Source organism: Halictus rubicundus, chromosome 8, assembly GCF_050948215.1.
Source record: "Halictus rubicundus isolate RS-2024b chromosome 8, iyHalRubi1_principal, whole genome shotgun sequence".
Taxonomy (NCBI): Eukaryota; Metazoa; Arthropoda; class Insecta; order Hymenoptera; family Halictidae; genus Halictus; species Halictus rubicundus.
Genome location: NC_135156.1, coordinates 12,929,928 through 12,941,957, shown reverse-complemented (window position 1 = coordinate 12,941,957; position 12,030 = coordinate 12,929,928). Strand labels below are relative to the sequence as shown.

Sequence of the window (12,030 nt, the reverse complement as noted above, 5' to 3'; positions counted from 1 at the left end):
CCGCAATTCCGTTTTAATTAATATTCGTTAAACAGATACATATTCAGTACACCATTAAGTCTTTGCGATAGTGCTCCTTTATAATCAATTTAGAATGAACACTGAACAGTAAAACATCAATCCGTACAACTACAACCACTTTTAACCAACATTGCTAAAGAAAAGTAATCCCAAGCCCTCTAACTAATATCAATAAACAGAGACATACTAAACGCGCTACATATCAATTCTTCGTAACAGAGTACCGTTTATAATGATCTTAAAATAGACATCAACCACCAGAACCATCTTCTTACCTAATTTCTACCCCCTCCCCCCACAGAGGATGATCGATGGCTCCCATTAAAATTCTCGGACTCACCGCTGCGATACTTGTTTGTACAACTAACTAGGAAACAAAAGCTTCACACTTTGCCTACAAACCGACTACCAGATGCCCAAGTCAACAGCCTAATTTTCCGGAGCCAAGATTTTCACCGGTTTTCCGTGAAAACCAGCAGCACCCCCGCCGGGTCTGTCATCGATCCCCATTGTGGAAGTTTACCAAACATCGGGGCCGGAAACGGACACCGTTGCTTAACGACTTTTCGACACCAGAAGGGCCTCTCCTCTACCTGGCCGAGATGGAATGTGGGCCCGACAGGTGAGAGGGGAGCCCTAACGTCTCGGGGGAAGCGTCGACCTGCGTGCAACCGATCGGGACAAGATAATTCGAACCGTACCCGATCTTCCACGAACCTTAAAAACTCCGAGATCTCAAGGTCCAGCTTCCCATATAATCGAGAAGAGACTTCGCTGACCCTTGCAGCTGAAAAAATTCAGAAAAGTCACGTCCCTGCCCTTCTTCGAATTCTGAAGTCTCTCTAAGCCGCTTCGAAAAGGAACTCAGTGAGAATCTCCATTTTTTTCAGTGTACAATTGAACATCGATGAATTTGTGAAGTCGTTCCAGGCAATCTTAGAAAAATGCTGCCTCGACTTTTTCTCAAGAAATTCTTTTAATTCTTAATCCCTCGTCCTATGTTATTAATTTCCTATAAATTGGAATAAAATTCTACGACAAACTTTCTTCTTCTAAAAAATGATGAACCTCAAAGAAATTCAACTGTAACCGTAAAATAAATCACAGTGCAAGGGGCTAGAGGGAATCCTGCAAAATCTTTGATTTTTCAATATAAAATTATATGTATATTGGCCAAATTTACGAGCCCACGAGAAAATGGTGAAAATCAGGAGTGACCCAGTTTTCCCAAATATTCGTCGTTTATTTTCCATCGCTATGCGATTCAACACAATATTCCTCTTTCGAATGCGATTCTGCGGTCGAAGTCCGCGCGATTTTACTGTCGTTTTCCATTCGCGGTCTCCGGCATTGAGTCACGCGCGATTTCCAGGGAATCCGCGTTCGTTTCCGAAAAAGACCCGAGACGCAGAGGAACGAGAGATGCATCGGATCGAATAGGAAAACAGTCGGGGGATCACGTGGCGAGACTTTCGGGATGCCGAGCAATCGCACGCGCGCGTTATTTTCTTTGCACGTGGTGGCTCGCCGGCATCGGGGCCGCCACACGACGCCCACGCCCACGCATTATTTCGGGAGCAACACGCATCTCTGGCGTGGAAACGCGCGAACAACAGACCGGCCTTCGATGAAAATATTAGCGTGTCGATTGTCTGAGGCGTCCTCCGTGACGCGACCGATCGCGTCACGTCTCCTTTCGTCATCGTTACATAACCACAGCTTCCACGAACCGAAGAAAAATAATGTGGGTGTCCAAACACACGATGTTCTTCGGGGTGCTTAACGAGAATCGCCATTTTCTCGTAAATCCTCCTTCGATTTGTATTCACACAATTCCTCCTGCTGGCCGGTGTCTCTGCGTATTTGGCGTACGAGGAATTCTGACTCGAGCCTCGCCGAACCATTTCTTTTACGCTTTATCGTTTGATTACGTTCGGTATCTTTTTCTGGAGATACATGGCATCCCATTCGAAGATTTGAGAGCAGTCGGGAAAACGTGGATTTTTTTAGTGATTTTTGTATGGCGAAGAAACTGGTCTTTTTGCGCGAAAAAAATCTCTTTGTCAATTCAATTATTCAGTGTTCGCAGAATTGCTACATTTGCTGGTTCACTGTGCCTAATGTTACAAAATTTGACGAATAAGAGCTTCAACGATCTATGACCTTCGCCAATTATGTGCTAGATCTCTTTCCAAGTGTTCATTAATGCACGGGGAACAAACACAGGTGTGCCTTAATGGATGAAACAATTAGGTGAACGATACGAGAAATTTTCAATCACTTGGTTCTGGTTCCGCTTTGATTTCACGGTGACGTAGTCGCTCTACGATGGCGGAAATTTCACCGAGCCGGAGTAGAACCGTAAATGAGCGTCCCCCCCTCCCTCTCTTTTTCTCACTCCCTCTCGTTCTCGTAAAATCGAGCAATCGTAGTAAACACGTGAGCACGTGCATGTGTTTCAGCTTCTACGTGCAACGTGCTCATGCTCAGGATATTGTTCGACTATTTGTTTACTCGTCTGTGCCAAAAATAATACATCGTAGACCCTGTGTGTACTTCTCATGCTAGAAATGTCTATTACTACCATTCTAACCTTACTACCCTTCCACAAAATGTTCAATTTCAACCATGAAATGTGTAACTAATTTCTTCACTAACCATTCATAAAATTCATACTATCCTCAAGTAGACAATCAACGAATGAAGAAAAATCCTTTCAATTAACAGTGTTCATCAAACAAATGACAACCTGACATTAGAATTCATGAAATGGTAAAACTACCCTCGGCGACACCAAACCACCCTGCACAAAACTTTCAATTTCGCTTTAGAATTTCGTAAAACTGTATAATTAATTTCCAAGGGATCTTACCCAGCAATTCCAGATTGCAATTCATAAAATGGTGAGACTACCCTTAAATACATAACCCAACTCTTCTTGTCAATGATTCTACATCTTAGCACCATAGTAGCCCTCTAAAAAACACTTGATCTCACTAAAAAAAAAAAAAAAAAAAAAAAAATGTTCACACTGTCCAACTAATTTCCAAACGTGGCACCCTTCAAAATATCCAAAGCGTTCTACGAAAGTCATGCGGTCGCTATCGATCCCGTATTGCTGTCAGGGTTCAATGACGGTGGCGGTCGGTGACGTAACGCCGAGAAGAAGTAAGACAAAGGGCAGTGCAAACGTTCACTCACCTTCACCAGAGAGTTCACGACCGGACTGTCCAGGAGGCCCTTCAGGAAGAGCAGGTCCGTGTCGTCCGCCACCTTGCCCAGCTCCTCCAGGTTGTCTCGTACGTGCATGAAGGCGGCTGGAACAGTGACCAGGCACTTTTCCATAACACTGTGGCGACTTACACGTCGGCGAGGGGCAACGACACTACCGGTGGCAGCGTCGGGACGAGGGTGCGAAAGAGGGAACGATCGGCGAGGGGTGGCCGGGTGTGGCCATCTTCCGGGTGGATCAATATTCGGCTAGCTACAGGTGGCAGAGCCACAGCACACGGCCCTTCGAAGTCGAACGGAACGGCCCCATAAACCCTGAACCCACCTGGACAACGAATTTTTTCCAACATTTTCTTCTCCACCCCCAAAAATTTTCTTACCTCGAACAGTCACAGTTTAGACACGTCCGCATTTTTTACAACTGCAGTCTTTATCCTACGATTTATTTATATTTTTTGCAAGCAAGTTCAACCCCCTTTCGACCCTTGTACTGATTCATCTAATTTTTCTTGGACGGAGTTCACGTGTTACAAATTTAATAAGGGGTAGGGAACGTAGGGGCTAGTACAATAATGTGATTTTTAGGAATTTTTATTGGGAACGTAGATGGATCTTTTTTAAAAATAAATTGCTTGTTCCGAAATACATACATTGGATCAATTGCTGTAAATTTTTCGTTAGGAAATATTAAGAAATGAGGTAGTTATTGTTAAATGTCATGGGAAGTGCTTTTTGCAGGTTCCTTTTTACCATTTTTATGAAAGAATTTGTACAGTAATTGCACGTTGTAATATTTCAGAAAACGAGTATTACACGATTAAATCTCATACGTGTTTATTCGACACGGAACGATAAATTACAACAATGCCTAGACAATTGGCAACAGATCCTTCTCCTCAGGTTTAGACAAAGTACTCATTGTCGGAAGAACAATGCAAAAGAAACAGATTTCTGAGAAAAAGTGAAATCTCTCCACTATCTGTCTCTGCTCGCAATTAACTTTCAACTTTTTAACTTGATTGATATATGTCTAAGTAATGTATACATCGGTCTACAGTTCACCTACTCGTCAATTTGTAGAAACTTCCAGCGAACTACACTAGAGCTCAATTAACAATGGGTACAATACGGAGCAAGCTCAAGGATGAAGGAATTATCGCACAGCTAACGAGTCCTTCTAAAGACGTTGACGAGACCCAGAACTAATTAGAGCGGCGTGTGCCACTGGCTCCGAGTCAACCTTTCTATTTCGTTCGCCAGGCGTTACGAAATTCTTTTTCCGGATTTCAGTCGGCTGGTCTAAATTTTCTCGAAAAAGCCTCCACGTGCGAACAGCGTTTCGTCCGCGCGGATTACGCGGGTGGCATAGCGCGCGGGCTCTCGGGAAAGCTTTACGATGTTTAATTTCGAGAGACAGCCTGCACTCGCGGCTCGAGTGTTTTCGATAACGGGACCGGCTACTTGAACGCGCGACGATAACCGATGATAACCGACGTCGACGGCGAGCTGGTTGCATGATAAATGCGTTACGAAGGTAAATATCGGCGCGTGGTATAGAAAGGGACGAGCACGGTGAACCACGGTGTCGTCTGTCACAAGCGCCTCGACCTATTTCTCACCGCGGTGTATAGTTCCACGATTTTTCTTTTACACGTTGCGGGACGTAGGTCGCACCGCCAGTGCCACCCTTAAACATTAAACTACCGAAATGACCCACTTCGCAGTTTTTATTTCGTAATTATTGAAAATTTGAGGGTAGTTTCCCGGAAAACTTGGAAACCGATTCATTTAGATATTTTACTTCACGATTGTTCAAAATCTAAAGGTATTTTTCTGGAAAATTTGAGAATTGATTCATTCAGTATTTTGATTTTTCTCGAAAATAATTCCACGAAGGGTCATCAGTACTGGGAAGTACTTATTCTTTGCAAATATTTCTTCTTAATTTCATGGAACGGCGTCCGGGATTCCGGCAACGGGAATATTTTTCACGTCGCCCCCCACCCCCCTCGTCGGAACCCCTCGGCGCGGTTCTTTGCATTCCTCTCTGTTATTTTCGATCTGCGACGCCGATTAAAAATAGCGATCACCCCGCGATCTTCTCAACTCTAGACACCACTTTCCCCCGGTTTACCATTTTCGATCTGGTACAATTTGGTCCCGTTGACGGCGTCGATGCTGGCCAACAGCCGACGGTCCTCGACCTTCTCCTTCCTCCCGAAGAAAACCATTTTATTTCACGAACGTCTCGCGAACAAGTCCCGCAGCAGGCCTTCAGTATCCAACAATAAGCAACATTCACATGGTCACCGATTCGCGGCAAACTTCTCTTCGATGTCTCTCTTCATTGATTATTATACATCCCCTAAACCGTGTTCAAGACTTGGACACCCGGATTCAAACTTTACAGAACTCCTTAATCTTGGCTCAAAGTTCTCGAACACCTTGACGGGCACAAACTTCACGGAGGTCCTCTAACTGTCTCGCTGGTTCATCCGATTTAGCTTCTTTCTTGTTGATCGCGGGAATGATCATCGAGGGACCAGTTTCTCTTCTGGGTCAGCGTCTGCGGAATTATCTTCGAAGCGTGTTATCATCCGTGTGTCGTGCCATCTATGTTTGGAGCACGTTTGGGGATGAGAACGCGAACACGAAGCTGATGAGAACAGGTCTCGGCTAGGTCCAGAAGCTTCCCAACGTAGGATCACTGGTTCTCCTTCGAGTCGTGTCGTTCGAGGGTCTGCGAGATCGTATTCGGACCGCTTGATCTCCCGCACGTCGCTTCGGAGCACGTTTGGAGGTGAGAACACAACCGAGAAGGATCGGAACACAACCGATGCTGACGAGAACAGGTCTCTGCTAGGTTCAGCAGGCTCGCCACATCGGATCACAGGTTTTCCTTCGAGACGGTGGCAGCGTGACCGCTTCGCGACACTACGTCGCGGTGAATGGGAACGCTGTGTTACACCTGCCGGGCCCCTACGCGCTCGGGGGACTGAAAGCGACACCCTGTGGAGGTGACGGGACTACGGAGCTAGGCCAGCGTCCACAACCAGCTCCCCTCGGACACGAGGAAATCCGCGCCGCTTTTTAAGGACATCGTCGAAGACGAGCACACGACGGTGAAAGTGCTCCTCTTTCTTTTGTCAGACCGATGACGAGCGAGCGTGTCCCTCCGTTTACGTCACGAGACCATTGTCGGCTCGCGACCGTTAAGGGTAACGTCTATTTGCTAATCAGCGGCCGGCGAGCTTCGCGTTTATCGTCGACTGCGATTCGGTAAACAACGCCTTCTTTTCTTACACGGCTCAGCTGTTGGGATTCTAAGTGCGGGAGACTTTTACGAGTTTCTCGGCGAGAGACTCTTCGCTTGTGAATCAGTGGTTAGGCTTTTTTTAGGATGCTTTGGTCGTGGGTGTGTGAATTTCGGTGATGAGTTCTTGGGGAGTTTTCGTCTGCTGTGTTGACGTTAGAGAACTGTGCTTTATGCAAGGAAAGAGTACTTTACGATGTTGCCGGCGGAATCAATAGTCAGCTTTTATACCATTCTTGTAGGTCCATCTTGTTCTAACTTTTTCTTTGGAATTGTGTGTTCGTGGATGTACGTTTTATCGTATCGAATCCTTCGGGACCTTTTACTTGAAATCTTTAGAAGAAACTTCTTTTTAAACATTGCTCTCTTTAGCCTATTAGCCTACTTTTCTCGCAGTCTCGTCTATCATTTTCGATCTCTAAATCATGCTCAGGCCCAGGATACGATTTCCAGTATTCGCCAGGTCTCTGTCTGAAATGATCTATACTTTCAAAGTCTTTTTGCAGCTGGTTTGCCAGTCCCTTTCCAACCTTCGAGTGTGTTTTTCTGGATCTTTCGACTTCCTCGATCGAGCAGCGGAAGCGTGAGATCCCGAGGATCGAGAGCGGCCCGCGTGCTGTCGTCGCCGAAGAACGATCGGAACTGGCGGTCCAAGAGATTTCGTCTGTGAACGAGGGATCAAAGGGAGGAGAAGAGCTATTCTTATTTTTCCAGACGAGACAGTACGAGTGTACGGGAGTGGGAGAGAGGGAGGAGAGAGAAACAGAGAGAGAAACAGAGAGAAACAGAGAGAAACAGAGAGAACCTGAACGGGGAAACGTAAGCACCACCGACTGAAAACTGGCCGCAAGAGTCTACGTGGCTTGCGAGGGTCCAGAAACAAACCAGCTGGTTTCTGGGGGAGGGGAACCGCGAAGAAGAAAAGAAAAGTATGGTCACTGAGGCTCGACGTCGCGATGCCTGACGTCTGCTTCGTCGACGTCACACACTGTGCATCCTCTGATGCTGCAGTCCTTTTTCTGTGTTATTCCTGCGAAGTTTTGAGTTTCTTTTTAGCCGAAGATAATGCAGAAGTTAGATTGGATTGGATGCTGCCGGTGTTGGTAGGTTGTTAGCTTATGTCCTTGGTCCTTGATTAAATTTGTTCTCTAGAGGACAGGGTTTACAGAACATTTTATAATTTTATAACTTAACTGCATATTAAACATGGCATTTCTGACGGTTCGACTTTTTGAAGATCAGAGAAAATTTAAATTAAATCCTAGTACGGGTTGTGTTAGGTTCTAGACTAATGTCCTCAGACCTTGCCCTTTTCCTACACGGCAAAGTATGAGAAATATTTTGTAATCGTTTTTTAACTCTCGCATCCGTCGACCAATGCTCTAATGAACCTACGAAAATAACGCGAAACAGAGTTCGAAAATAATTTTCGGCAGTTCATTAAGAAGTGTTGGAACGGAGAGGATAAATATAGTTAAGATATTCCGGCTATGAAACTATCAGAAGCGAATTCTTGGCAGATATTACCCGATATTTTTGAGTCGTAATTGCGAATCTACTGCCAGTCAGTTTATTGTTTAACATTTTAGTCAGTCATTGGAATGCCGCGATGACGAGGGTATCCGTTATGAAACTGCTCTTTCCTCAGCGCCTTCGTCTCTCCGAAACTGTTTCTCATCCGAAAAGTCGTAAAAGTCAAACAGTAACTGGTTTCTGCGTGGAAAAAGAAGTGGAGCGCCAGGGCAGAGAGAGGGAGAGAGGAAAATGGAGTAGAGCAAAAGTGCTATGGTAAACTTTCAGCTATCCATCAGGGGAACAGTCGACTGATCTATCTTCATGGGCCGGAGCCGTGGAAGACAACTTGAAAGATTTCGCAACTTGAGAGAAATAGGCGAAGTTCGCGAAATGAATATTTAGAGAAGAGCAGAACGAATGAACAGGGAACGGTTGAATTTCGAAAGAGGGATCGAGGTTTCTTTTGCGAGAAGTTTCGTAAAAGGGAGAAAGTATGACAATGTTCGATAGTCACAGGTTATGTCGAGAACACCTAGTATCAAGTAGAACAGTTGGTTATGAATCTGACGAACATTGGAACCATCGCATTAAGTATTACTCAAGGCTGTGAACTGTACGGCCGCTGTACTATGAGCTTTATCGACCGCTCGAGCTTTTCTTTGGAGAACACGTGTGTATCAAAACTCGATACCTTTGTAATATTTCAAACATAAGTGTACGCAGACTTTCGCGATAAGCAGATAATTAAACAAATTTCAACAACGGCGATTGCAACAGAAATCGTGATGAAAAGGGTTGTTGTAGAACAGAAAATGAATCACCATTTCGGCTAATTTAGCTATCAACACAGAAATCTATAATTAATCTAAGCCATTAAAAAAATGCTGACGATTGCTTTTACGATAGAAATCGGTCACAATGGAACGCAGGGGTTGATACGGAGAATCAGATGCAGAAAAGAGCGATCCACCGTTTCCGTAGATCGCGAAACGTGTAATTTGCGATACGAATTTCCAGCGTCACGCTGTCACCGTAATCACATTGTGGCCGGCCTGTTATGACACGTGTCCCGACCACGACATGGAAAGCGGAACGTAATCCGGCATGTAAGGTGCTTCCCCGGAAATCACGTTAATTTTTAACAAGATCAAAATCGCTCCCCAAAGTCCAGCGCGAGCCATCTCTCGATTCCGGCAAACAAAAGCGACGAAACCGGTGGTGAAACCGTTTGGAACGTTCGAGTTTATCCTCGATAAACTCCATCAGAGCCACTCAAATCGAAGACAGGGTCAACAATCCAACCGGAGCGGAGTGGCGAACGGAATCTACCGAGAGCTGCTCCGGGAGCCTCTGATGGATCGATCATTAGCGGATCCACGGGATCGCGTAAACGAAACGTTAGATGATGGCTGGTTGCAACGTTAGAAAATGTTCAGCCACGCTTGTCGTTGTCTTCAACTGAAAATTCATGGATGATACGCGAAACATTTCGAAGATTGACCTTCGTGTGCAGCTCAGGAAATGGTTGCGCAAAAGATCTTGCTGGAATGATAATAATTCAACGATTCTTGCTTCATACTTTATATAAACGAAATAGAATCTGATTTTGATGTCATGTTTTAAAGAAATACGTCTTACAGTATGGAAGAAAGTCTGAAGAAAGACATAGTGGGCTCAAACGGGTAAATGTTCACCCCGAAGAACATATGGGATTTGTTACAACACTGCAACTATAGCTATATTCACGAGATTGAATTTCGTCAGACTTTTTCCGACGTTCATCGAACAATTTCTCAAAGAACAATAATGTCGATCAATGTGAAAGGAAGAATCAGGAGCAAGTTGTTTTAACCTGTCCAGCGGTTAACGTCTTCAATCTAGAGCGAGGGATGAGGGATCTCGCGAATAGAAGATCAAATAAACGTCGTTGAACATCAAACGAAGCCACCGGTGTGAATTAGAAAAGAAACAAACATGTCACTTCGAGGAAGTGTGAGAGATCAAGGTTGGCAACGATGCCATCGGTAGCGGAAGTCAAACAAACAGTGTCAGTCGGGAGACTCACCGGAAGTAGAATTCAGATTAGGCAACTCTTTCTTGGGGATGATCGAGCATCCGCAGATGTCCTCGATATCCATCATCGACCTGCTGTTCTTCATTTTCTTTGCAGTGGTTCGATTCCGATCCAGAGACGATTCAGGTGATCCCAACCGGCATCACGATCAGCATGGATCCCAGCCCCTCGCTTGCGATCCAGCGTCCGTGAGTACTCGATCGATCGGCGACCCTGTCATCCCACCTCTCGAACGTTCCACGTGTGTTGTCCGTCAATCGATCTCCGGCCAAGACGCCGGCCGAATCAAACTGGCAGTTAGAGATCTTCGGATCTATTCATAGATCACCGGAGGTGGGCTGCGGCCGAGGTTCCCCGAGGACGGGAAGAACGAACGAGGAAGACCGCAACGGGACCTATAAGCCCGTGCTCGGTTCGTGTCCGGTACTTATAGCTTGGCATCGCGCGGGGGTGGGTTTTTGCACCCTCTCTGCCTCCCGGTCGCTACCATCGGCCTCTCTTTCCCTCCGGCACGCTGCCTAGCGATTTCGCGACTCGTGGCAACGAGTGCGTCCTGATCGATCGATAGTAAACGCGCCCACGGAAGGGCTGAAGCATTCTTGATTGCCCCCGCCGCGGAACTGGAACGTCTCGAGGATTTCGAGATATTTGGTTTATCGATCTCCCCTCGGCGAGGGGAGAGTTTTTCGGACTGAGAGAGCTTTGATCGATCGAAGGGTGAAGAGTCTTTGATATGAGCTTTCAAAGAGGTGGTAGATCGTTTTGAGTAGTCGGACTAGTAAGGAATCGATTCCGTTTAACTGTAGAACTACGGGACCCAAAATGACGGGCTTCAAGTTTTTTAATTTAGCATTACTGAGATTTTTTAAGAAGATGGTAGATCGTTTTGAGTAGTTGAAGAAGTAAGGCATTCAGCTAGTTGAACACTAGATTCTTTAAAATTAGGAGGTTTTTCTTGGACTCGGTCTATATTTTATTGTAGATTTTGGTTTTTTTCAGAAATTTGAGGGTAGCTTCAATGTGATCTGAAATTAATTTTTGATACTTCTACAAAGTAATATAAAATAGGTATTTTTAGTCTGCGGTAGGTCTAGCGTTAAGAGGGGATGGTTTGAGCGTTGGGGTGGTTACTGAGGCGGTTTTTAATTAAAGGTTTGAGCATTTGAGAAAATTAATAGGGAATGCTAAAAGAAGGAAAATGAGAGACTCTTCGCTGAAGTAGTTGCAACCACAAGTAAAAACATATCCAATGTCGGTATTTCTAAACGAGGCGCCATCTTCATGAGTTCTGTGGAACTGTTTGATTGAAGTGTTGAACAGTGGGTAAGGGAATAGTCAAATGAGTTATCGATTTAAATTAATTACAATGATCTCAGTCACCGACGAGATATTTAGAAAGACTGCCAGCCTCCGTGTTAAACTGCGAGCCTCAAAGCGGGTCCCAGGTGGGTACTGGGAGCGGTCGGTAATGGCCCCAATCACCGACGAGATATCGTCGGTGTCTCAGTTGAAGAATTATTCTCTGAAGTAGTATCACAGAGTGGTAGTATTGGGAATCAAATCGAATGTATGTGTGCAAACAAAAAATAAATATTACCGGCTTCCGTAATACAGAAATCTACACCTATTCAACGTAGACTTACCATCTGTCGATAATTTTGTTAACCAGTTTGAGCGTTTTGCCACTACGCGGAATGGCGCTAAAATATTTTCTGGAGCAGATAATTCGTGCCGATGTTTACATTGTATCTTATGGCCAAGGCAGCAAGAATCATCTGTAGTTAAGTTTGTAAATGTTATAAATAATTTATATGAATAATTAGGACCATAATTGGGGACTAATTTGGCCAGTGATGAAGGTAAACAGTGTGACGGC

The 12,030-nt window shown here is 45.0% G+C and overlaps 1 protein-coding gene across 2 annotated transcripts in view; it reads right to left on the bottom strand.

Moving 5' to 3' along the window:
* Positions 1-10,556, bottom strand: part of Vari (MAGUK p55 subfamily member vari) — a 28,239-nt gene extending 17,683 nt beyond the window's left edge. The window contains exons 1-2 of one of the 2 annotated variants that reach the window (XM_076792701.1): positions 10,146-10,556; positions 3,223-3,338 (exon numbers count right to left, since the gene is read on the bottom strand). In XM_076792701.1, the coding sequence (XP_076648816.1) occupies positions 3,223-3,338; positions 10,146-10,239 (210 nt within the window). In that variant the 5' untranslated portion in view covers positions 10,240-10,556. Of the gene's footprint in view, positions 1-3,222; positions 3,339-5,386; positions 5,902-10,145 lie in introns of those variants that run through there. The other variant, XM_076792700.1, reaches the window with a different exon arrangement.
* Positions 10,557-12,030: the final 1,474 nt, after the last annotated feature.